This window comes from Quercus robur, chromosome 5, assembly GCF_932294415.1.
Source record: "Quercus robur chromosome 5, dhQueRobu3.1, whole genome shotgun sequence".
NCBI lineage: Eukaryota > Viridiplantae > Streptophyta > Magnoliopsida > Fagales > Fagaceae > Quercus > Quercus robur.
This window is the reverse complement of record NC_065538.1, coordinates 71,563,595-71,590,210: the sequence shown is the minus strand read 5'-3', so window position 1 is coordinate 71,590,210 and position 26,616 is coordinate 71,563,595. Positions and strand designations below refer to the sequence as shown.

The 26,616-nt window shown below is 37.7% G+C and overlaps 2 protein-coding genes across 4 annotated transcripts in view; both read right to left on the bottom strand.

Annotated features, from left to right (window-relative positions):
• LOC126726950 (E3 ubiquitin-protein ligase UPL5-like) lies at positions 1 to 20,867 on the bottom strand. 2 transcript variants are annotated; one of them, XM_050432374.1, is made up of 3 exons: positions 19,084 to 20,867; positions 15,426 to 15,811; positions 1 to 141 (listed from the first exon to the last, which is right to left on the bottom strand). In XM_050432374.1, the coding sequence occupies exons 1-3, from the start codon at positions 20,786 to 20,788 to the stop codon at positions 16 to 18; spliced, it is 2,217 nt and encodes a 738-aa protein (XP_050288331.1). In that variant the 5' UTR covers positions 20,789 to 20,867; the 3' UTR covers positions 1 to 15. The 2 variants fall into 2 exon arrangements, with proteins under 2 accessions (XP_050288331.1, XP_050288330.1); XM_050432373.1 differs by lacking the exon at positions 1 to 141 and adding an exon at positions 8,216 to 8,870 and having other exon boundaries at positions 15,225 to 15,811; positions 19,084 to 20,862.
• The window catches only part of LOC126726949 (E3 ubiquitin-protein ligase UPL5-like), a 113,418-nt gene continuing 95,017 nt past the window's right edge, over positions 8,216 to 26,616 (bottom strand). The window contains exon 4 of one of the 2 annotated variants that reach the window (XR_007656106.1): positions 8,216 to 8,540. The gene's annotated coding sequence lies outside the window, so the exon portion shown is untranslated. Of the gene's footprint in view, positions 8,541 to 8,747; positions 8,838 to 26,616 lie in introns of those variants that run through there. The other variant, XR_007656107.1, reaches the window with a different exon arrangement.

The window sequence follows — 26,616 nt, the reverse complement described above, 5'->3', positions numbered from 1 at the left end:
AAATGCTCTCCTCGGTCAAATAGCAGTTTCACTTCCATGAAGCATCCAATCAAGATCTTCAAGCTCTAAACTTTGGAAAAAGAACTTCTGGAGCTTAGAGTTGGAAAGAATATCACCAAAACCATGTGCAAATTGTGATACCTGGTCTAAGATAGACGTGACAAAGCGATGCTCAATAAGAAGCCTAACATATTCCTCCCTATTCTGGCTATTCACAACCTTGCTTTTCCCACCAGGGCAAAGTCCACAACTTTCCTGGATCCTAACTCCTCAACTTCTCTAACAAATGTTAGTCCTAAAGCATCTAAATCAATAAAATCAGAATCCACATCCAGAATCTGTTTGCAGCTATTATACAAGCATGGATCTGCATCCCTTATATCTTCCAACGAAATGTACTTCCCAGCCAATTGCAAGAAAAAGACACAATCAAAGACAATGCCTACTTGAACTTTATGCATCAAAGCTAATGCAATCACCCGACCAGAGAAGCTGAAATACTCAAGGTGCATGGGATCCACCCTTGATGCTGCATATAGAAGGAAATGGCTGAACAAATCATAATTGTCTTTGGAAAAAGAGTTCTTTGCCTCAATATACTATTTACTTAAACAAAATGATAAATATTTTTATAATTATAGGTGTAGAAGTTTTTAACAGAAATAGAAGCATAACTCAGAACTCTGAATCAGGGAAATTCTGCATGACACAATTCCCAAAAAAAATGAGTAATACCAATATAGGTTCAATGGCAGTTTGATAGTGACCGAACTGAGTTTACAATCTAATATCGAATAGCTTGTTCCAGAAACTATTGCTTTGTAACTTGTTGAAAGGGGGGCAAATACAGCCTTATCAAAGGTTAACAATTCATTACGTTAAATCATACCATTTGCCCATGGGACTCAATCTTGAGTATGATAACTGTGCATTCTAAATATAGATTAGATTATTTGTATTTCTTAACCTACTGTTCGCAGGTCTGATTCTGTTATGATTATCTTCTAGTTTTCTTATTGAACTTTTGAGGTATAGTTTTTTTGTATCAATAACATATCATCTAGCCAGGTTTACATTGACACATACAAGAACCAGAATATACAAAAGCCACAAAAGCCACAACAGACTGAGAACCACTCTGTCAGTCCTCACCATCACTCTTCCAATCCTTCACAAACATCAACAAAACATACAACCAGCTCTAAAGACAAGAATTGACTTCTGCAAGACTCTTATCTCTCTATGCTTGTAGGTCTGGTTCTGTTATGATTATCTTCTAGTTTTCTTATTGGAATTTTGATGCATGGTGTTTTTTTATGGGTAATTAAATTTTTATCAAAAGAAAATACGAAAGGTACATATTGCTCCCCTAGTACAGAGGTTGTGTATTAAGGGAAGTCAAAAATTATGCAAATGAACACAGATCTATGAAATCCAACAGGGAAGAAAATATGCAGACCCCTCATAGCAATCATCCAGTCAAACAAGGAAAGCAAAAGGAACCATTTCAGCCCAATAATGGTATGCTCCTCCCCCTCAAAAGTTTGAAGATTCCATTCTCTCAAATAGTCCACATAATACACAACAAAATTGCCTCCCAAATAAATGCTGCCCAATGTTGAACAACCCCTCTCCTCCAACAAGCCAGCGACTCCACCACATGCCTAGGCATCACCCAAGAGACACTAAACAAGCTAAAATCGAAATTCCACCAGCTCTATGCATAAAAACAGTGAAGAAGCAAGTGATTCACCGATTCCCAACTATTCTTACTCATACAATAGCGGTTAACAATGCAAATATTCCTCTTCCCCAAATTATCCAATTTCAGAATCTTACCTTTGGCTGCTGCCCAAGTGAAGGGGGAAAAAAATTTGTGAGGAACTTTCACCTTCCAAATACTTCTCCCTATAAAGGACTGAATACCTCCATCGCTAAGGACTCTATAATATGATTTAACTTCAAAAGATCCCTTCCTAGTAGACCTCCATGCCATTCTATCTCCCCCCTCCACTCAATATATCTGGAATACAAAAGAGCATGGAAATATTGTAGGTTCTCTAATTCCCAGTCATTAGCCAATCTAGTGAAAAGAATGTCCCAATGGATATCCCCATTTTGCCAATGGATTTGATCTGCCACAAATGCATCCTTTTTCCATGCAATACAATACTTTTGATCCATGATTTTTGTGTAGCAATAATACATCATCTAGCAGTTTACATTTACTCATACCAGAGCCATAATATACAACTCCATACTGAGAACCAGTCTGTCAATCCTAACCACCATTCTTTCATTACTTCATAAACATCAAAAAATCATAGCACCAGCTCTAAAGACAAGAAAATCTTCTGCAAGACTCACCTTTCTATGATCTCCACTCTCCACAAGATTCTAATTATCCACAGAAACTTAAGCAAATGAAAAATCAAACAATTAGACTAACACAAACATGTTGAAAATCTTCATTACCAGTCATTATTCAAACTTCTACATAAATTAAACATATACGTCAAACACATGTTGATTGAAATCCAAGTTCCAACACTCCTAAAAATTTTATAACACTTGCAAATTTTTTTTTGTTCCCATAAGACACAACTAAGAAAAATGAAGATTACAATTTAAGTATGATAATGAACATATATGGCTGTAAGGGATGATGCAACATATTAGTGTTCTCTTACAGATACAACTTTGACATTTGATAATGTAAAAAAACCCAGACTGAAATCACGTGTGCTCAAACCCCCACCCTGGGCTGCGAAGGTGTAACCCAAACACATCCCAAAGAATGGATAAAATTCCCCGCATGGGTTTTCCCCACCCTGAATATAAATAGGGTGAGGACACGCTTTTTTTGCTTCCCTTTAGTGTGTGTGCATGTACTATTAATATATATAATTTAAAATTTTCATAAATATTCTATTTTCATCCCCCAAAACACTTGGAGGCTGTTTGGTTCACCATTTTAAAATGTGTTTTCAAAAAGGGTAAAAACCAGTTTTGAAATAGGTTTCCAAAAACGTGTCTTTGTATAGGTTGTAAATGTGAGAAACAAAAGAGTTAAAAACTGTCTGGCAAAAGTATATCTCTTTTAAGTTTTTGTTAAAAACACAACCCCCAACCTCGAAAACTTCTAAAAACAAGTTTCAGTTTAGGGTTTGCAGAGTAAATCTAAGGAACCATTTTTGGTTTTTCAAAAACAATTCACCAAACAAGGTTTTTTATTGGGCCCCCACCACCTCATTTTGTTTTTAAGTGATGAAAACAATTTGTAAAATGACCAACCAAACTAGCCCTTGTTCTATCTATCTTATTACTCTCACTACTATCCCCTCTTTTCTCTTTCATCTCTACATTATTAAAGTAAAAAACATCTCATTATGGTTAGTAAATAGCTCCAAACAGCCTTGCCCTGTTGCCCACCCCCCCCCCCTCCCCACAACAAAACACAGAAATTCTTAAATCTATATCAATATCAACAATTACACAAACAGCAATGTAACAGAAGGTTATACACAAATGTCTGAGTCTACACTAATATCAACAATTTCACAAACAGCAATACAACAAAAGATTTTGGTCGATCATTCATCATCCATCATAACAACACTCAAATTATTGAGTCTACTCCCATATCAACAATTACATAAACAACAATGCAACAAAAGGTTTGAGAATATCATTCATCATATGTAGTAACAACCCCCCCCCCCCCCCCTCCACACACAAAAAAAAAAATCATTCATCACATGGTTATACACCCCCCCCCCCCCCCACCCAACACAAATTCATGGGTCTATACCCATATCAACAACTACACAAACAGCAATGCAACAAAAGACAATTCACAGATTCCTGAGTCTGTACATAAATCAACAATTACACTTAACAGCAATGCAACAAAAGGTTTTTGGTTGATCATTTATCATACGTCGTAACAACACAATTTTTTCGCATCTAAACGATTTGGAATCCTATTTTGGAGAAGATGGAAAAGAAACTATTAGGGTGGAAGCATCTCTATCTATCTAAGTGGGGTAGGCTCACTTTACTAAAAAGTACTCTCTCTAGTCTTCCTATGTACTTTTTATCTCTATTCACTATTCCAAAAGCTGTGGCTACTAGAATGGAAAGTATTTGAGGAATTTTCTTCGGGGGTCTTCTGAGGGGAGTTTCAAATATCCTTTGGTGGCTTGGGATAAGGTGTGTTTGCCTGTTAAATTGGATGGTTTGGGGATAAGAAGTGTGGCGTTGTTTAATCAAGCTCTATTAGGGAAATGGTTGTGGCGTTATGGGCATGAAGTTACCCATCTTTGGCAGAGAGTTATATCCACAAAATATGGTGAGGGTCAAGGTGGGTGGTGTACGAAATTGTGCAGGAGGACTCATGGATGTGGCCTTTGGAGAAGCATTCACGAAGGGTGGGAAAGTTTTTCTAAGCATCTGTCTTTTGCAGTGGGTAAGAAAGATCTAATCCAAGCCACTAACACCTTTGTGATGACTTTATAAATAGTATTACACAGACCAATGGGACGGTAATTGCCCAAAGTTTAAGGGCCTTGAATCTTAGGAATAAGTGCAATAAGGGTTCTATTGAGATTATCTGGGATTTTTTTCCTAGAGAAAATCCCTTTAATTTCCTCAACCAAAGACTTTCCAACCACCAACCAAAAGCACTAATAAAAACCTACCTAAAGCCCATTAGGACCAGGTGCTTTAAAAGGCTTCATCGACCAAAGCGCATATTTTATTTCCTCCTCTGTGACCTCAACACAAAGGGATTCACAATCATCTTCCAAGAGATAGGCCTGCCCCTGAGTCAAAAGTGGGGGATTCCTCTCTGATAATGCTAGAGAAGAGAAGAAAAGGCCCTCAAAACCCCCTCTAATATGCTCCATCACATCTCTCTCATCATACAGCCACTCCCCTACATTGTTCTTGATGGCCGAAATTTGGTTCCTGCTTTTGCTTGATTGTCTTTTAATTCCATCTTGACTGTTATCTAACTCATTAGAACTTAGTTTCCTGACACACTCTCTATAAATTCATTATACTGGGCTCATTGGACCAATATCCATTTACACTTTGGGCTTAGGCTCCAAACTGTGTCCTTACAATTATTATTATTATTATTATTATTGTAGGGTTAAGGGCCCAAATTATATATTGGACCTTGGGCCTTGGGCCTTGGGCCTTGTTCGAGAGCATAAGTAGTCCGAGGAAGAACGAATGATAATGAATGGTTCAGGCTCAGGATTTAATGAGCAAGATACAAATAGAAAGGTTGTCCGAGGAGGAATATCTCCTTGAATACGATAAGTACAACTCAAATATGTATTCCAATGATCAGAGTGACCTTCCATGAAACTCCAGTGATTGGGACGTGCATCATGAACATACGAGAAGGAAGGGAATCCAAAAATATCTAGGGGAAAGCTACTACCACCGCATTGAATGCAATGTAGCTACTTTTCTGGCTGCATTTATGTGGAAAAGACCTCTGAACAGTGCTGCCTTGATTACTACAACTCACAGAAAATCAAAGAGGGTGTCTGATGGGACGAGTACTCAGATAAGGGCTCAAATGATTGACAAGTGTTGGATCAAGATTAACCAAAGGGAGCTATATAATGTAAGAGACCCTCCATGAGGAGGGAGGGAAAATAAAGAGAAAGAACACTGCAGCAATCAAAATTGCACTTGTACTCTATTTAGTTGATTTATATGAACACTTGCCTCCTCGGACAAGAAGTTCATTCATATCAGTACTTCTTATTTATGCATGATTGTCAACCAATTCCATATTAGCCATTGTTCAATTCATTAAGGCCTAGTTGTTTGACCCACTCTCTACAAATTCATTATTTTGGATTTTTTGGGCCTAAGTCCATTCATCCTGGACTGAGCCCCAAAATTGGCCCTTACAATTATTATTATTATTATTATTATTATATAATTATATATTCTATTATTCGTGTCTTGGCTTGATGATAGATGACAATTATCATCGAGTGGATGTTATAAGAAATTCTATTGTATCTATATAATTTTTTTTTTTTTTAAAAATGTATTCTATCATTCAAAATAAAATATGAAGTGCCAAAATTCTAATAAAGCATTCAAAAATTAAATGAACTTTGAATTCAATTATACATATATATATATATATATATAATGGCATGTAAAATTTTGAAGTCTCAAAAACTTATGTAGTAATAAAATCTTATGAGGTTAACCAAAAATAAAACATCTTCAATTTATTATAAATACTATAATATAGATATATCCATCAATTTTGGGTGTAAAATACATTACACGATCATTAAAAACCACAACAAAAGCTTCTTCTTCTGTTTTTTCCTCAAAGATAGCACAGGATCAAATATGCCACTACTACTCTAGTACCACAATAAACAACCTTCCAATAGTCCAAATTACATGCACAATAAAATATATAGTCTAGATTACATTCATAATCAGCTACCACTACATGCAAAGAATGGTTAGTAACAACCAAAAACAGAAAAAGTAAAAATAAAAATAAAAAGGAAACAATGTTTAGCAACATGCTATCATTTATAAGTAGCATTCTTGAGTGTAATTACAAATTGCCATTCGGTAGAGGATAGACAGACATAACAGAAAATTGAGCTTAAGATAATAGAATCAAGAATGATAAACTACTTTTCTTTAAGTCCATTTGGCTGGAGGGATGAAAAAGTGTGAAGATAGAAGAGATTTTAAGTTTTCTCTCATGGAGTTTGGTTAAAAGGAAGGGAAAGCGGAGGGATGAAAAACTCTTTTGTTTGATTGAGAAGAAAAATGAGAAGATAGAAAAAGGTAAATACGTTATATTTTTATTAAAAATTTGTGTACGAATGAATACTTCATTAAAAAGAAGCACAAGAAGTTCAAGAACCAAAAATATTTTTTTTTCTATTAAAAAAATTGACATGAAAAGAAACAAATGAGAAAAAAAAATTAAATTAAAAAAATGAAAGAGAACTTTAAAAAGACCTAAAAAGACAAAAAATTCAGAGGAAAAAACCAAAAAAGTTTAAAAAATTGAGTGTTTGCTAGGTGAAAAAAGCACATAAGAAACCGACAAAAAATTGTTCAAAATGATCGGGTAATTTTGTCCAAAATGCCCAAGACCTTTTGCTCTTCATTTTCATTCTCATTTTCTCCCAATTTGGGGAGATTAAGTTTTGGTAGGCCTGAAGGAAAAACAGCCAGGCCCCACCAATTTTCTCCCCCTTCCCCCTCTCAACCATACACCCTTCCCACCCATTTTCTCTCTCTTTTTTCCATTCTCCCCAAAATCACTCCAACCATGCCTACTCTTAATCTTTATTTGAAAACTCTACCCTTAATTGCTATAGGTGAGCTATGGCTAAATTTCCATGAAGGAGCGCATGCAGATCTTTCACTTGAGACCTCTCTTTTGTAAGGTTGTCTAGACTCCTCAAGCATTGGTTGAGACCTCTCTTTAGTCCAGCTGGTCCCATTGTCTTTTTCTTTTCTTTTTTTAATTCCTGAATAATAATAATAATAATAATAATAATAAACACTCTAGCTTTGATGCTGGTTGACACCTAATAATTGGGATGTGGATGCTCCTACATTAATTAGACATTACTTCATGCATCACCAGATGATCCTGACTTGGACATGTCATGTTTTAGTACCTTTCTCAAATAGACAGACAATTTACCAGGAAAACAAAGATGAGATATTAGTGAAAAACAATTAACATCAGTAAGCGCATAATATATTGCTCAACTCATACTGAATCACGCAGAGGTTTCAAAAAAAAAAAAAAAAAAGTAATCATGCAGAGTGGGGAATAATCTTTTCGACTCCCAGTACTCATGTCGAACCAGTTCTCTACCATCTGAAGTTTAGGCTTTCCAAAAAGAAAATGAATATAATTAGACTGCACGAGACACAGTTTTTAGTGTCATACTTGCTCAAAAGGAAGAAATATATAACCTTTGTTCAGCCTTAAATCAAAAGTAAAAGTAAAAAATTAAAAATTAAAAAAAAAAAATTAAGAAAAGGAGAGTGACACATAGGGAAATGAGTTAGCTTCGGAAACAATTTTGAAAAACTATTAAATTGTTAAACAGGCCTTTTGGGAGAATTATGAACAAAAACATAGAAGCAATGGACTTGAAAGCAATTGCACCATATCACAACCTGAAAGTATTCTAAACAAAACGGATATTGATCTTATTCACATAATCTTATAAGAACTTAATGATTATCAGAGAAAAAGTCATTGCATAATCTGTGTGCTTAAATGTCCCGACAAGCCAGTATCTAATACTATGAAATAAGTCCATGTAAGCAGAAAGTTTTGCATTTTTCTGCCTCCTGCTTTATTTATACTATACCTATACAAACAGACAACAAAAAGAGCAATGACATCGCAACCTTCATCCAACGATGCAAAAAGAAGGGTGAACAATAAGAGAACTATGGCAGCTTCTTACATAGTCTAATGACAATCATCCTATAATCTGTACAACCTGAGGACAAATATTTCTGTGTAGTCGGAAAAACCCTTTCAACCCAGATCTTCAGATGCAACTATTTCACCGAGTACCAAAGCTACAACCTACATGTTCTTGGGTGATGACATGAAGGCGATCTTGCATGACAGCCATAGATGGATAGGGTGGGAAACACAACCGATAAAAGCAAGTTTGAGATGAAGGCAAGCGATCATGAGACTCCGTGGACCTGTATATGTAAAGCCGGGAAGCCAATCCACGGAAACCTTCCACTGGTAAATATTTCACTGAGGTCCAGAAAAAGAGAAGAACCTTTCTCTGCTCTGCTGACATTCCCCCAACAATCTGCAAATTTTTTAAGCAAAGATAATTTAATTACCACAACAAATTGGCAACAACTATCAATCCCTATTCATATAATTTTATTATTAGTTCATAATAGAGAGATCTCCAGCTACTTCAAATTCAACATTGCTTGACTGTTTTGGCTCAAAGTCTGCTAAACACAGGTTGTTGACCTTTTAAGGCTTTCAATATCTACTTATCTAATAAATTGAGAGAGAATTGTTTGGAAATGCTACTGCCTTGTCAACAGGCAGGTCAAGGTCTTAAGAATTCGCTAATGGAGCAGTGCAAGTTACGCTGTCATTAATTATACCTTGCCATGGAGCCAGAGACAGTCTCACACTGTAAACAATATACAAGATCAAACAATTGTCTACACAAATTCAAGGAAAGCTTATTGATATTCTATCATCTAGGATTGGGCAACACATATCATGTGTTGTTACCATTTCTGGCCCAAATAACAATTCCTTCCCCCCATAAGAATGGGTGAGATCAAAGTTCAAGACCTACAAGATGGGTTTCAATTTGGCATTAACCAATAAATAAATAAAATCTTGCGGTGTTGCTTGAATTTTATCTATGGCCATCTCATTGTGGTTCTACATATTTCAAGTCTAGGATAGTTACAGGTATGCTAGGCACCCAAAACATTCCAATAATTCTAAAGCATTTCTGCCATGGAGCTCTTGCTCAAATAGCATCTCCTTCCCATGTAAGAGTTGGGTGGTGGGTGAGGCTAGCTGTTGGTATGAGACCCATCAGAAGCATGTGAAACTCAAAGAATAAAAAAATAAATTAAATAAATTAATTCTAAAGAATTTCTGTTCATTCAGCCCGATCATTGGGTCAAACCCTGATTGAAAAGATTCGATATGTTATCATGTAGTATTCACCAATATGACAATGTCTTTTATTAACCTTCTAAATTCATCAAAAATCAAGGAAAAAGAAAGCAATCCCTTGTCCTTTACCCAAATGTTATAAAAGTAGTAAGTTTCATAATTGTTCTCAAAACTCACAGCAGAACCCTGAGAGCCTAATGGCATACCTTTTTTTTGGGGATAAAAACATACAAAGGCCTTATAGTACTTCTTTGTCAATTCCAAGCATAACATGGGTAAATATCTCTCTCTCATGCCTTTATACTGGTCACCTCAATAAGATCCAATCCGAACACTCAAGCTTCAATTAAGAAAACATCAGTCTACTAATACAGGGCAGGCTGCCTTGTGATAGTAGCCCCAACTTGTTGAAATGGGAAAGGAATGGAACAAAAGAACCATGACTGAAACCAAAATAGCTACCAGCAAGCAATGACCAACATTTTCAAAGAACTTCCTGGGACACTAAAGTTTAGGCATTCCTATTGGAGGTTCAGGTTCATCAAGGTCAAAGCCCTGTTAAGAGGAAGGCAACTAAGCAACTATTTGTGCCCCAACCTTGAACAGGCTACTGGAAATCCTACTGATGACAGTCTAATCCCTGCAACTACCCACTCATCACATGAGCAAAAAACTTCCTAAATAAAGTAGTAATTCACTATAATTCTCTTTAATGATGAAAATTTGCTAGCTATTCCATATTAAAATCAGTTTTAGCGACAATAGGAGATGCAACTTTTGAGTTTTATGACTTTATCTAATTCCAATTATAAAATTCCACAATATTATCATTCTTCTAAGTAATAGAAAATGATCATGTTTGAACAAATACAATGCTTATATGATTAACTTCTACATTCCATTGTGTTGCACTATCGAATCAGATGTAAGCATGTATGTACACACAAGAAAACTCTTGCACCCTACTTCTGTTATGAGAAAAGCAGCTCACCTTGTCAGAAGTGAACTCCAACATCTACTTCCCCTCTATATCCTTCCTTTTTTCGCTAACGTAGGCATCCAGGACTTCTGTTTTCCCTAGAGTGCATCAGTTTGGTATCAGAGCAGGTCTGTCATTCTCGATCATTTGAATTTTCTACTACCATGGAAACACTAAGTGGAAGAGTTTGCCAGAGAAGACTTTCAAACCAACAACGAGATGATTTGTTATTATGGATTGCTTAATAGCTTGAAAACCTCACTGATTGAGTTACTCATTTAGAAGTTGGAAAGACAACAGATTCTACAATATTGATTAATCAAGCTATGGCAGGGTACAAAGAACCTAGTAGGCACAATCCAGAAAGCAGCAAAACAGGTGTGTCTAGGAGATTCAGGTATCAAAAACAAGAAGTCAATCCTAGACACTCCATTCACAACGACAATGGGGAGATGATTGAACAAGGAGTTTACAATATGGCCAATGATAACATTACTATGTGAGAATTGATTTTCCCTATTTTTCTGGAAAGCTTGCTCCTCATTCTTTCTTTGATTGATTAGTTGCAATGGAAGATTATTGTGATTGGTATGGTATGAGATCGAAAGTATGGTCAAGGCCTAAGCACATGGAGTATAATACGGGGCACTCTAACGGAAAGGAAAAAAAGAAGAAGAAAGAAATCAGACGTCAACCAAAATACAAACTATCCAAAAAAGACAATAGTTACAAATCAAAGGCAGAGGACTGCAAAGAAGCCTATTCACATCTGAATAAATTGGCCACTATATGCAAGTGTGACATGAGCTGGATTACCAAGCATTCTGTCTTTATAAATGTGGTAACTCCTCTGTCTCCAAGCAGTCCACATCAAGATTGAACAGCTCTCCAGATTTTCAACTGGTCCTTTTTCACACATAGAGCAGCCCAGCTTAGTAGTAGATCTGATATTCTCCTAGGCATCATCCAACTCACACTGAAAAGACACAATAGGAAATCCAAAGCTCTCTAGCAACGCTACAATATAGGGATAGATTGTTAATGGTTTTCTCATCAGACTAGCACATGCTACACCAATCTGGCATAACAATGCACTTTTCTGCAGATTAACCACAGTTAAGAATTTGCTCTTCATTGTTAGCCACATAAACAATCTGACGCGAGGAGGAGATTCAACTCGCTGCATAGTTCGCCAAGGGAAATGTTGATCCCCTCCTTTTCTCAAAGCTTTATAATAAGCATTAACTTTGAAGCCCAGAGCTCTAGAAATAGTCCAGGTCCTCCAATCCTCTCGAGACAAACATATCTTAAAAGATTACAAATCTGTCAAGAAAGAATCCATGGATTCGAACTCCCAATTATGCACAGCTCAATTAAAAGATGGGTTCCAATACAACCATTTGACACATCCAAATAGTCAGCCACCTTCGCCTCCTTGTCTAAGCAATTAAAAAAAGTTCTGGGTAATGATTCTTGAAGATCTCACCGTCTTATTCCTGGTCCCCACCGCATATTTTTGCAAATTTTGCACACTTAGAGCATCCCTTGCTTATGTATTTCCACAGACTCACACCATATGTAAGCCCCACACTATCTGTACACTTACCATCCTGGCATATCCCGTACTTAGTTTCTATCACCTACACCAGAAAGAGTTTGTCTCCACCCCAAAGCGTCATAACCATTTCCCTAACAACACTTGATTAAATGGCATCAAACATCTAATCCCAAACCTCCCTCTTGATTGGGTAATACACCGAATCCCAATTAACTAAATGGAACTTAAACTCATCCACCAAACCACCCTAGAGAAAGCCCCTTTGAATTTTCTACATTCTATTTGCAACACCAAAAGGGAGGGGAAATAAGGACCTAAAATAAGTAGGGAGACTTAGACAGCATACTTTTAATTGGGGCGAGCCTTCCCCCTTTTGACAAAGACAAATGTGGTGGCCCAAAATTGAAAAACACATGCTCATACTTGGTCAGCCTTCAATTATTCATTGGGGGAAAAATGAAGCTTATGCAAAAAGAGATACCTTCAGCTTGATTATAAAGATTCTTTAAATGATCGGTTGATTCAATTGAAACAAGGATCTATTATGGTTGAAGATTACACCAAGAAGTTCAGAAACCTCCCAATTCACTGTCAAATTGATAAAAATGATCTTCAACTTTTATCAGGATACAAAGCTAGCCTTTTCCCTGAAGTAAAAAGGGAAATGACTATAGTTTGATTCTTTCGCATTGATGAAGTCTATCAAATGGCATTTAAAATTGAGGACCACGTCAAGCAACCATTGGCCAGGCTTTTTGGATCTCAATATGGAGAATCTGCCTCCAAGAAGCTGACTGATAGTTATCGTTCCCGTAGGCAGTATCCCAAGAAGCAGGACAAGTGCAACCAAGAATTTACCAAATAAAAACATGATTAGAAGTTCAGGTAAGAGAGGCTGGGGAAGGCAACATTTTGCTCTTGTGTCCAGCCAAGAATCTAAATCTTTGAGATAAAAAAAAGCGAGTGCAAACTAGCAAAGAGAAGCAGAAGAAGAACTGCATGTAGAACAAGAAGCAATGCAGTAACCAGGATTCTGCGGCTCACTTTAGTAGGCATCAAAGTACATTGAACAAGACAATTTTCCTGTAACTAGCATTGTTTCCAAAGGACAAATTCTATTGGCCATGATTTGGAGGGAAGTTGAGAGATTCTTAATCATTGTCATATTTGTCAAGTTTCCAAAGGACAAAAGCAAAATACATGGGTGTATACCTATGAAGCACCAACGCGGCTACAAAGCCGCTGCTGCCCACGCATTGGTGCAGCGTCGCCATTTTTTTTTTTTCCTGATACGCGCCAACTCAGGCCGAGGTGCGAATTGGGACGATTCACGCCGATTCAGGTCATATCGGCCGAAACTGCCGAAATAAGCCAATTCAGTCCGTACCAGCGCTGATACGGCTGATTCAGACTGAAACGCACCATTTCAACCCAAGCTTTAAATGGAAAACTCTAAACTCTAAACTCTTGACCCTTTTGTTTTTCGATCTTTGCTCTCCTCTCCCTCTTGCCTCTGTGCTCTCCACCTCCTTGTGCTCTACGCCTCCCCTCTGTACTCTCCGTCTCCCTTCTCTCTCACAGAACCATACTTAGAGCCTAAGACAATTTCAAAGTCTCACTCACACACTCACTGATAGTCTCTCTGCTCTCCGTCTCCACCATCTCCATCACTCGGTTTCAAGTTTCAACTCTCAAGCTCACCGACCCAACTCTCAACTCAGGTATCAAAGCTTTCATTCTCAGTTTCTCACCCTCCATTATATTCTCACATGCTCGATTACTCATTGTGATTTGATTTTTAAAATTTTTTTTATATAAGCTGCCTGTAATGTTGTGAGTTGTGACTTGGGTGTAAATTTATGAACAACATGTTTTAGTTATTATCTACTATTGCTCTTAAATTTGGTATATGTTTATATAATGTGAAAATGTATGCTTAGCAATCTATAAAAAATATAAATAAAAATATTTTTAATAATTTTTTAATCACCACACCCGCACCCTACTTTTTCAAAAATTGCCAAGTCCCGCACCCGCACCCGAATCCAGAAATGCACCCGTGCTTCATAGGTGTATACTCCACTTACAGTACCTCAAAAGCCTTGGGATAATATGAGTATGCATTTTGTCCTAAGGCTTTTTGAGGTACATGCGAAAAGTAGGATCTTACAATCCTTGATTCAATCCAAAAAGCTCATTCACTGATCCTGTAGGATCCCAATATATTTATGCTACTATTTAAGGGGCTTCCCCCGTTTGGGATCCTCATTTTTTTTTTGTTCAAAAATGCCCCTACACCCCTATGTTTAAGTACAGACAAAACTAAAGGACAATCCGGTAAAAATACAACTCTTACTCCCACTAAAACATTGCCTAAAAACATGGGGTCACTCTCTTGTTGATTTTCAAATTGCTATATCCACAATAAATTAGATTCGCAAAATAAAAATTATATATATATAATAAAAACATAGGATTTTTTTTCCTACAAAAAATATATTTATTTATTTATTTATTTGATAAGTAATAGGATCCCAATATTTTAACAACTTTGAATTTCATCTTGCCTACATGGACAAACACTGCCATGTTTAATTTCCAACTTAGCATGAAATTGCATTTTCGAGATGCGATTTCACTGGATACGCCTTCTGCAGATGTCACATCTTGAAGATGCAAGTTTAAAAGGTGTTGTATTCTTACACCATGTTTCAAGTAATAGGCATTTTACACTTCTAAATTAAAAATGCAATTTCTCACCAGATGACTCCTGTTAACAAGAAAGGTGTAAAAATATGATTTGTGGAAAAAAAAGGTGAGAATTATGGAACTTTTTAAACTCACATCTTCAAAATGGGAATTCAAGTAAACTCAGTATGTGCCTTAGAAGGAAATCATTTGTAAACATGGGATAAAAACTTAGTAGAGGAAAACACATAAATTTAATAAATTAAAATCCTGCAAGCACGTACCTTCCAGAACCAGAATATCTGAGGATCACTTTCTTTGTAGCCATTGTACTCAGTATGTGCCTTCCAATCATCAACACAAATAGCAGTTTCACTTCCATGAAGCATCCAATCAAGATCTTCAAGCTCTAAACTTTGGAAAAAGAACTTCTGGAGCTTAGAGTTGGAAAGAATATCACCAAAGCCTTTTGCAAATTGTGATACCTGATCTGAGATAGATGTGACAAAGCGATGCTCAATAAGAAGCCTAACATATTCCTCCCTGTTCTGGCTATTCACAACCTTGCTTTTCCCACCAGGGCAAAGCTCCACAACTTTCCTGGATCCAAACTCTTCAACTTCTCTAACAAATGTTACTAAAGCATCTGAATCAATAACATCAGAATCCATAACCAGAATCTCTTTGCACCTATCATACAAGCATGGATCTGCATCCCTTATATCTTCCAACGAAATGTACTTCCCAGCCAATTGCAAGAAAAAGACACGATCAAAGACAATGCCTACTTGAACTTTATGCATCAAAGCTAATGCAATCACCCGACCAGAGAAGCTGAAATACTCAAGGTGCATGGGATCCACCCTTGATGCTGCATACAGAAGGAAATGGCTGAACAAATCATAATTGTCTCTGGAAAAAGAGTTCTTTGCCTCAATAAAATATTTACTTAAACAAAATGATAAATATTTTTATAATTATAAGTGTAGAACTCTTTTAACAGAAATAGAAGCATAACTCAGAACTCTGAATCAGGGAAATTCTGCATGATGACACAATTCCCAAAAAAATGAGTAATACCAATATAGGTTCAATGGCAGTTTGATAGTGACCGAACCGAGTTTACAATCTAATATCGAACAGCTTGTTCTAGAAACTATTGTTCTGTAACTTGTTGAAAGGGGGGCAATACAGCCTCATCAAAGGTAAACAATTCATTACGTTAAATCATACCATTTGCCCATGGGACTCAATCTTGAGTATGATAACTGTGCATTCTACATACAGATTAGATTATTTGTATTTCTTAACCAACTATTCGCAGGTCTGATTCTGTTATGATTATCTTCTAGTTTTCTTTTTGAACTTTTGAGACATAGTTTTTTTGTATCCATAACATATCATCTAGCCAGGTTTTCATTGACACATACAAGAACCAGAATATACAAAAACCACAACAGACTGAGAACCACTCTGTCAGTCCTCACCATCATTCTTCCAATCCTTCACAAACATCAACAAAACATACAACCAGCTCTAAAGACAAGAACTGACTTCTGCAAGACTCTTATCTCTCTATGCTTGAAGGTCTGGTTCTGTTAAGATTATCTTCAAGTTTTCTTATTGGAATTTTGATGCATGGTTTTTTTTTATATGGGTAATTAAATTTTTATCAAAAGAAAATAAGAAAGGTACATACTGCTCCCCTGGTACACAGGTTGTGTATTAAGGGAAGTCAAAAATTATGCAAATGAACACAGATCTAGGAAATCCAAAGGGAAAAAATATGCAGACCACTCATAGCAGTCATCCAGTTAAACAAGGAAAGCAAAAGGAACCGTTTCAGCCCAATAATGGTATGCTCCTCCCCCTCAAAAGTTTGAAGATTCCATTCTCCCAAATAGTCCACATAATACACAACAGAATTGCCTCCCCAATAACTGCTACCCAATGTTGACCAACCCCTCCCTCCAACAAGCCAGCAACTCCACCACATGCTTAGGCATCACCCAAGAGACACTAAACAAGCTAAAATCGAAATTCCATGAGCTCTATGCATAAGAACTGTGAAGAAGCAAGTGATTCACCAATTCCCAACTATTCTTACTCATACAATAGCAGTTAACAATGCAAATATTCCTGTTCCCCAAATTATCCAATTTCAGAATCTCACCTTCCAAATACATCTCCATGTAAAGGACTGAATACCTCCATCGATAAGGACTCTATAATATGATTTAACTTCAAAAGATCCCTTCCTAGTAGGCCTCCATGCCATTCTATCTCCCCCCTCCGCTCAATATATCTGGAATACAAAAGAGCATGGAAATATTGTAGGTTCTCTAATTCCCAGTCATTAACCAATCTAGTGAAAAGAATGTCCCAATGGATATCCCCATTTAGCCAAAGGATTTGATCTGCTACAAACGCATCCTTTTTCCATGCAATACAATACTTTTGATTCATGATTTTTGTGTAGCAATAATACATCATCTAGCAGATTATATTTACTCATACCAGAGCAATAATATACAACTCTACACTGAGAACCAGTCTGTCAATCCTAACCACCATTCTTTCATTACTTCATAAACATCAAAAAATCATAGCACCAGCTCTAAAGACAAGAAAATATTCTGCAAGACTCACCTTTCTATGATCTCCACTCTCCACAAGATTCTAATTATCCACAGAAACTTAAGCAAATGAAAAATCAAACAATTAGACTCACACAAACATGTTGAAAATCTTCTGGCTTCATTACCAGTCATTATTCCAACTTCTACATAAATTAAACATATACGTCAAACACATGTTGATTGAAATCCAAGTTCCAACACTCCGAAAAAATTTATAACACTTGCAAATTTATTTTTGTTCCCATAAGACACAACTGAGAAAAATGAAGATTACAATTTAAGTATGATAATGATCATATATGGTTGTAAGGGATGATGCAACATATTACTGTTTTCTTACAGATACAACTTTGACATTTGATAATGTAAAAAAACCAGATTGAAATCACGTGGGCTCAAACCCCACCCTGGGCTGCGAAGGTGCAAACCAAACACACCACAAAGGATGGATAAAATTCCCCACATGGGTTTTCCCCACCCTGAAGATAAACAGGTTGAGGACACACTTTTTTTGCTTCTCTTGAGTGTGTGTGTGTATTATTAATATATATAATTTAAAATTTTCATAAATATTCTATTTTCATCACCCAAAACACTTGGAGGCTGTTTAGTTCACCATTTTAAAATGTGTTTTCAAAAAGGGTAAAAACCAGTTTTGAAATAGGTTTCCAAAAACGTGTCTTTGTATAGGTTGTAAATGTGAGAAACAAAAGAGTTAAAAACTGTTTGGCAAAAGTATATCTCTTTCAAGTTTTTGTTAAAAACACAACCCCCAACCTTGAAAACTTCTAAAAAAAGGTTTCAGTTTAGGGTTTGCAGAGTAAATCTAAGGAACCATTTTTAAGTTTGGTTTTTCGAAAGCAATTCACCAAACAAGGTTTTTTTATGGGCCCCCACCAACTCATTTTGTTTTTAAGTGATGAAAACAGTTTGTAAAATGACCAACCAAACCAGCCCACCACCCCCATCCAACACAAATTCATGTGTCTATACCCATATCAACAACTACACAAACAGCAATGCAACAAAAGACAATTCACATATTCTTGAGTCTATACCCATATCATTAATTGCAAAAACAAGAATGTAACAAAAGGTTTTGGTAAATCATTCCACATATGTGGTTATATCCCCTCCAAACACAAATTCATGGGTCTATACCCATATCAACAACTACACAAACAGAAATGTAACAGCAAAAATTCCAGAGTCTGTGCCCAAATCAACAATTACACTAACAGCAATACAACAAAAGGTTTTTGGTTGATCGTTTATCATACGTTGTAACAACACAAATTCTCGCATCTATGCCCACTATCAACAACTATACAAACAAGAATGCAACAAAAGCTTTTGTAAATCATCCATAATATCCCCCCCCCCCCCCCCCCCCCCCCCCCCCCAAAAAAAAAAACCCCCCAAACAAAAAAAAGAGAAGCATAGAAATCAACCAAATTAAATACAGATCAATAAAAGAATCTATTAGAAGCCAACTAAAGCTTACTTGGATTAGGATAGAATCTTCTACGATCATTTGGGCATGCCACAAAAAGAGCGTTTTCTGGGTTAAATATAGCTTGGCATACCAAAACTAACCATTCCTGCAATACACCCGGACCTGTAGCTTCCTCATTTCTGAACTGAATAAAGAGACCAGCATGTAGAGATTCGGACTCTGCTCGTTGTATATACGCAAATGATTCTGCCAACAATTGAGACCTGTCAATGAGCATCTCATGCAGTTCCTCGTAGTCTTCTTTAGCCTCCGGAAACATCATCATAGCCAAATGCCTTCTAGACTCAAAATCGGTTACATCCTTCCGCTCAAGAAGCCACTGATGATCGTCCGCACGCTTTGCATATTTAATAATTAGAGCACAAAGTGCCGTTTTTGAAAGCCTCAAAACCGTCCAAAACTGTTCTTCAGCACCTTGATAAATTTTTGAAATGCCATGCAGTTCCTTCAAAATGGCAAGATACTGAGACCATCCCGAATATACAACTTCGCCTTCCCCCTTCTGTTTAACAATCAAGTTCCCATCCATTCTTCGTAGGCACTCATCCATTCTATTCAACAAATCAATAAATATAAGATAAAGAAACTCAAGCTCCTGTGCCAACACTGGATGCTTATATCCTTCCCCCTCAACAAACGTCACCGGTATGAGACCCTCAAAACTCACAAGAACCATAATCATGGTCCTCAAGGGGAGGACGAACGCTGTGAAATCACGAACATCACTCGACAGTGGCCCTGCAGTACCAGGGGTTTCCATACTCAATCCTAAATCCCTACACAACCTACTCGCCATCTCGCTAATAAATGGGAAAATCTCTTCCATCACAATGGCTCCACCACCCCTAACACTTTTCATCGAAGGTCCAATTGACTCTAACATCATGCCAAATGTACTCCGGCAAGATAAATACAAAGGGTCCTCATCTCCAGCTCTCCTAAGCAATTTACAAAACTCTAATACTATTGGTGCACAATAATTATGATGACTTTTTGGTAACGAATTTCGACTAATATTCAAGAAATGCCTAATGGCACTATCAGCACAGTCCCTGTTACCTTTCTCCATGGACATGTAGAGCATGACCAACGCAGCCGGAGCCGAAGACGACATAAATATCTGCAAATGCCCCGCCGCCAGCTGCTCCTCCTCTTTCGGAGTGGTTGACAAGTACTCAGTCATCCTCGACTTGATGTAATTGGCGGCGGCATGGACGGCTTCGCCGCGGCAGAGCCGGCAGACGACGGAGACCATTTCGTCGATGACTTGCCAAGCGTGAGGATGCTCGGTGCTACGCATACGCCCGACGAGCTGCAATCCGGCGTCGTTTTCGATGGAGCACTCGGCGAGCGAGCGTTCCCACTGGAGCTGTTTGCCTCCGTATATGAGCCTTTGCTGGTGGACCGGGATTCCGGTGACCAATTGGATTCGCTCGTGAAGCGATTTCACGGTATCGTGAGGGTAAGCTTGGATTACCCTAGACTTACCCTTGGAGATCATTCGGATGAAGACTTGCAAACGAGGCGACGCGGAATGAGTCGACTCGGCCGAGTCGGTGGCCGATTGAGCATCGGAAACACTAGAACTGAATTCCACAGTGGTCGCAGCTGTAGTCGCGGTTGTGGAGGTGGCGGTGGGGTGAGGATGAGAGTCGAAAGGGGAATTGACGGCGTTAGGTTCATCTTTCCTCATTTTTTTTTTTTTTTTTTGATCAAAACTTAGTAGCTATATGATAAGACTAAGAGAGAGAGAGAGAGAGAGAGAGAGAGAGTGTCTAAGACAAGGAGTAAGCTAAGACGAGAAAATAGTAAAGTTTTTACGTGTGAAGGTTTTTTTTTTTGGGTTTGGCCGTTTGTGCAGGGGCAATTTTTATCCATACCAATGGAATCACTCTTTATCAACTTTATTTGAATAAGTTTTAAACCAATTCATTTAAATATTTAAGTTAAATGAATAAAGATTCATTTAGTTATTTAATTAAATAGATTTAAATGAATAAATCCTCTAATAACCATTAAACCCTTTTAAAATTTAAATTTAAATAAACCTACTAATCCCTTCTAAAATCTAAAACTTAAATAAATTTATAAGGCCAAAATGGCCAACTAGCCCTAAAATCGTAAGTATATAGTTAGTAGGCTCTGTTTACAAACATTATAACTTACTAGCATCTCGAGTTTTAAAGACTCGATTTTGGCCTTCAAAATCGAGTCTTTGGGGCTCGGTTTGTACGCTTGGATCAGCTCTGATGTGGCAGAGTTGCCACTTGGCATTCACATGGAAATCGAGTCTCTAAGACTTGATTTCTAACCCCTATAAATAGGACCAACTCAAACCAAACACCAGAGCATCAGAGGAAAAACCCAGAGAAAAAAAGAAAAAAGAAAAGAAAACCAAAAACAGAAAGAGAGAGAAGATCGAGATCGAAGACCCAGAAACTAACCAGTGACCCAGGCTCGCGCGAGACCCAGGCGGCCTGGGACTCGCACCTGCTTGGGGCTTGCGCGAGCCTAGGTCACGCGCGGCCTGGGGCTCGCGCGAGCCTGGGTCGCGCGCAGCCTGAGGCTCGCGCGAGCCCCTGGCCGCTTGCGACGCTGGCCGACGCAAGCCCCAGGCTGTGCTGGTGAGGTTTAGCGATAAGGTTCTCTCTTTCTCTCCCTCTAATCTGATCTGAGTAGCGGTGAGTTTCTCTTTCTCTCCCTCTGATCTGACCTGATCTGCGTAGTGGTGAAGTTTCTTAAATTTGTTTTGGGTATTTCGGCATGTACAGACTTAGAATTTTTCAAAAAAAAATTTGGGTTAGAAATCGAGTTTTAGAGACTTGATTTCCAGGTGGACACTAACGTGAAAAAAATGCCACATCAGAACTGATACAAGCATACAAATCGAGCCTCAAAAACTTGATTTATAGTCCCAAAATCGAGTCTTTGAGACTCGAGATGCTAGTAAGTTATAATGTTTGTAAACGGAACCTACTAACTATATACTTACGATTTTATGGCCAGTTGACCATTTTGGCCATATTATAACCTCCTTAAATCAAAACATTTGACCTCAGTCTCACTCTTAGTCACACTCTCCTTAAACACTTTCCCTCTTATTTTCTCCGTAACCAAACAAAAGTGTATTAGCAACCATTTAATTTAAATCGAAACTTTAATTTTCTCAATAACCAAATAACAAATCTAATCTCAGGCTTGTCTCTCTTTCTCTCTCTTTATCTCAGTATTTTCTTTCTTTTTCCTTCCCATCTCTTCCTCTCACATCTTATCTGCCAGTAAAGAAGATCTTCTTGCTCTTTTAATCTTTGATTGAAGATTTAATTCTATAAATTTCATTGAATTTTCTACCTTTTTCTTAACTTCAACAACACCACAACAATTTCCTTTGATTTTTTAGAAATAAATTTAAAAAGAAAAAGAAAAATTATTAATGACTGTGTCTGATGGCCGAGAAAATCAAACGGAAAAGCCACGTAAATCTTCTCCCTTCTGTGTTTGGTAGCCAGGAAAACTATAGGGAAAAACCTCATCTTCTTTGCAAAGAAACCCAGAAAAACCCTGTGGCCTTAACCCAACCACACCGGCCAAGGTCCTAACAGACTTATTCCCTCTCTCAATTCGTGTATTTCTCTCGCTTCTTTACCCCTCTTCTTTCTACATCTACCCACCACTGGCAACAAAATATCAACGCCAAAGTGGTGAGATATATATATATATATATATATTTAATTTTAATTTTATTATTATCTAGATAAGTTTGTTTGTGCCTTATTTCGTACAAATTCTTATGTAAGTTTGCTTTGATTCTGAAGATTTGTGGTCCTTGAATCTTTTTTAGTTGTTTTGCTTTTTTTTACTTTTGTCCTTTTTTTTTTTTAAGTCCAAAGGTATATTGGTAATTTTGAAAGTGTAGGGGGTATTTGGGTTATTTTAAGTATTTAAGGGTATTTTGGTAATTTTGGAAGTCAATAGAGTATTCAACTAGTTTTAGAAATATTATTGAATTAAATGGGTAGGTTACTAATTAAATGGGTTGGACAAATAATGGATAATTAATTTATATATAAACGGGTCATAAATGGATAAATGGATAATTACATACCTAACCCATTTATGACCCAACCCACCCATTTGCCACATCTAAGTTTGGGAAGGGAAAAAGAGATAGTTTGATCGGAATTGTCGTCCTGACTTGTTTTACAGCCGTCATCAACAACAACAACAACATAGACCGTCATATTATGCTACTCTTTATATATATATAAAAAAAAAAAAAATTTCGTTTTCTTACATGGTTTTTTTTTTTTTTTTTTGGTAATAAAAGCTTTATTACTAAGAGTTGGTTAGGTGAGGGCGGAACAGATGGGATATCCCTATGGCGTTTACACAATTTTGACGGCTCGGATCTCTCTTGGTTGACGATAGAGTGTTTTGGATTTTTTTATTTATTTATCGTGATAAGAAAAACATTTGGTTTTTTATTTTATTTTTGAAGGTACAACTTATCTAATTTAATCCAATTTAGTTTTCCAATGTTAGAAAATATTATGTTTACAATATTTTCAACACATTTCATTTTATGTAAAAAAAAAAAAAATTAACTTAACACAAAATTATATATGTTTTATTATAAATTTACTAAAATTGATTTTTATTGTAATTTTGTAATAAAATTAGTAAAGTAGGGTTAATGGGCCCACTAGTGTATATTGGACCGGGGGCTCAATCTGAGGGCATTAAGTAGTCCAAGGACGGGAAAACACGAGCAGAGGAGTCCGTGTTAATGAATGAAAAGGTGAGATATGGTCATGAGAGTCCAAAAAAGTGATCCGAGGAGGAATGCTTTATTGGCTAAGTAAAACTAAGGTCAGAAAGTGCGGTCTATCATCAAGGGTAACGTTCTGGACAATTCCACTGATGAGGATAAATATCAGGAAGGAACAGAATAGAGGGAGGCTATGAAATATCTAAAGGAAATCTGCTACCACTGCATTAAATGCTCTGCAACTAACTCTCTGACCGCATTAATGGAGAAGTGATACCTGAACAGTAGTTTTCAGCCTTATAGCTACTCTCCAAAAACTTCAGGAAGGTGCTGATATGACAAGGATCAACACCAATAATATAATCTACACATGGAGGGTAGAAATGAAAGGAGGAAGATAGTATAAAATAGAAGGGATGCCCTAAGAGAAAAGGATCGGAGAATTGAGAGAAGAATACTGTAGCACTAAGAGCTGTACTTATAATCAAATTCAAGAAATATATACAAGAACTGATCTCTTCAGATTGTACTGAGGATGATTTTCTTTAGATAAAACTAATCTATCTTCACTTTATTGTCATTAGAATTCCCCATAATTGTTACTCAACTTGTTAGAGCTTAGTTTTCCAACCCATACTCTACAAATTCATTGTATTGGGTTCTTTGAGCCTAAATCCTTTTATCTTTTAGGCTTAGGATCTAAATTGCATCCTTACAATTGGTGCCGTCTGGGGGAAATTTTGGTGTTGTAGTGAGTTTAACGCTCAATTATGGTAGGTTCAGGTCCAAATCGGGAGGAGTCAATGGGGTCCCAACGTCAAAATCATTTTGTTAATCTTGAGCGAATAAGGGATCGGGAGGTTAGCGTGCATACCACTGATACTAGTAGGAGCCAGTCTCGAAGCGGGAGTCACCTTTCTCGTGAGGAGAATACCATAGCCATACAACGGGAGATTAATCATTTGAAAAGGAAGTTGCACCACGAACGGCGAAAGTGAACTCCTTCCAATTCTGATTTCTCTTTTGGTGATGAGGAGGATGGTAGCTATAGACCCGGGTCAAGAACTCCCCCCAGTGAATCCTTCTCGTGTGAGGAGGATTACCACCGTGAACGCAGGAATAGGAGCCCGTCTCACAAAGGCCTGGGAAATGACGATATGAACAAGGTGTTAAACCAAATTTCCAGATCGCCTTTCACACGTAGAATTGAAGGAGGAAAGCTTCCTTGGCGGTTAGCTTAGCCAACATTTACCATGTATAATGGTCGAATAGACCCTGTAGAGCATGTAAGTCATTTCAACTAGAGAATAGTTGACCACTCCAAGAATGAGGCCTTGATGTGCAATGTGTTCCCATCCAGTCTGAGGCCTGTGGCAATGAGATGGTTTGATGGCCTAGGAGCAGGTTCTATTGATTCCTTTAAGGAACTCACCCGGGCATTTGGATATCGCTTTATTACGTACAGTAAGGTTTCTCGGCCTTTAGATTCCTTGCTATCTATGACCATGTGGGAAGGGGAAACCCTAAAAACATACTCAGACAGATATTGGGAGATGTTCAACGAGATAGATGGGGACTTCGATGATGTGGCCATAAGAACTTTCAAGGTCGGCCTACCGACCGAGCATGGATTGAGGAAGTCTCTAACTGGGAAACCTACTAACAGCGTACGTCAACTTATGGACCGAATTGACAAGTACAAGTAGGTCGAGGAGGACCAATAATAGGGGGAAGGGAAGGCTAAGGTTATCCCTCAAGAGATGAGGGATTTCAGGTCGGACCGATACAACAACAACCGGCCCCGGTGAGATTTTGCTGGACAATCAGGGTCTAATGCTACTCAAATGGTTAATACAGTGTTCCGAGAGCTAGTTCACCAAGTCTTGGAGAAAATTAAGAATGATTCATTCTTCAAATGGCCTACAATAAGATGGGACGTGACCCCATGAAGTGCAATCACAACCTTCATTACCAATACCACCAAAACTGGGGGCACACCATAGAGGATTGTAGAACTTTGTGGAATCACCTGAAGCAGTTGGTCCGAGAGGGGAGGTTAAAGCAATTTTTGTATCATCCTAGTGGGCAAGGGGGCCAAGCAGGTTTGGAACCTCAGAGAAATACTTCCTTGAGAGCCCCTTTAGGCATGATTAATGTTATCCTCGTTGCCCCAAGAAGGAATGGTTCTCATCCTTCCAGAGTGATGTTTGTAGCTTGACCACCTGTAGAGGACTCTAACCATGAGCCGAAGAGGGCTAGGATGGGGATCCAACTAGCGTTGAACTTCTCACATAAGGATATGGTTGGAACTATACAGTCACATGATGACGCCTTGGTAGTCACCCTCAGGATAAGGGGGTACGATGTGAAGAGGGTGTTGGTAGATCAGGGTAGCGGGGCATAAATTATGTACCCTGATTTGTACAAAGGGCTTAACTTGAAACCGGAGGATTTGACAGGTTATGACTCACCTCTGTTGGGCTTTGATGGGAAGGTTATTGTTCCAAAGGGTCAGATTAGGCTACCCGTGTAGGCCAACTCAGAGGTAGTAGAGGTGGATTTTATTGTGGGGGATGCTTATTCTCTCTACACAACCATTGTAGCACGACCTTGGCTTCATGCCCTGGGACTATTTCTTCCACACTTCACTTGAAAGTGAAATATACGTCCGGAGATCAGATTGAATAGTTGGTTAGGAGCCAATTCGTGGCTAGGCAGTGCTTGGTGGTCGCAATTATGCACCGGCCTTGTGT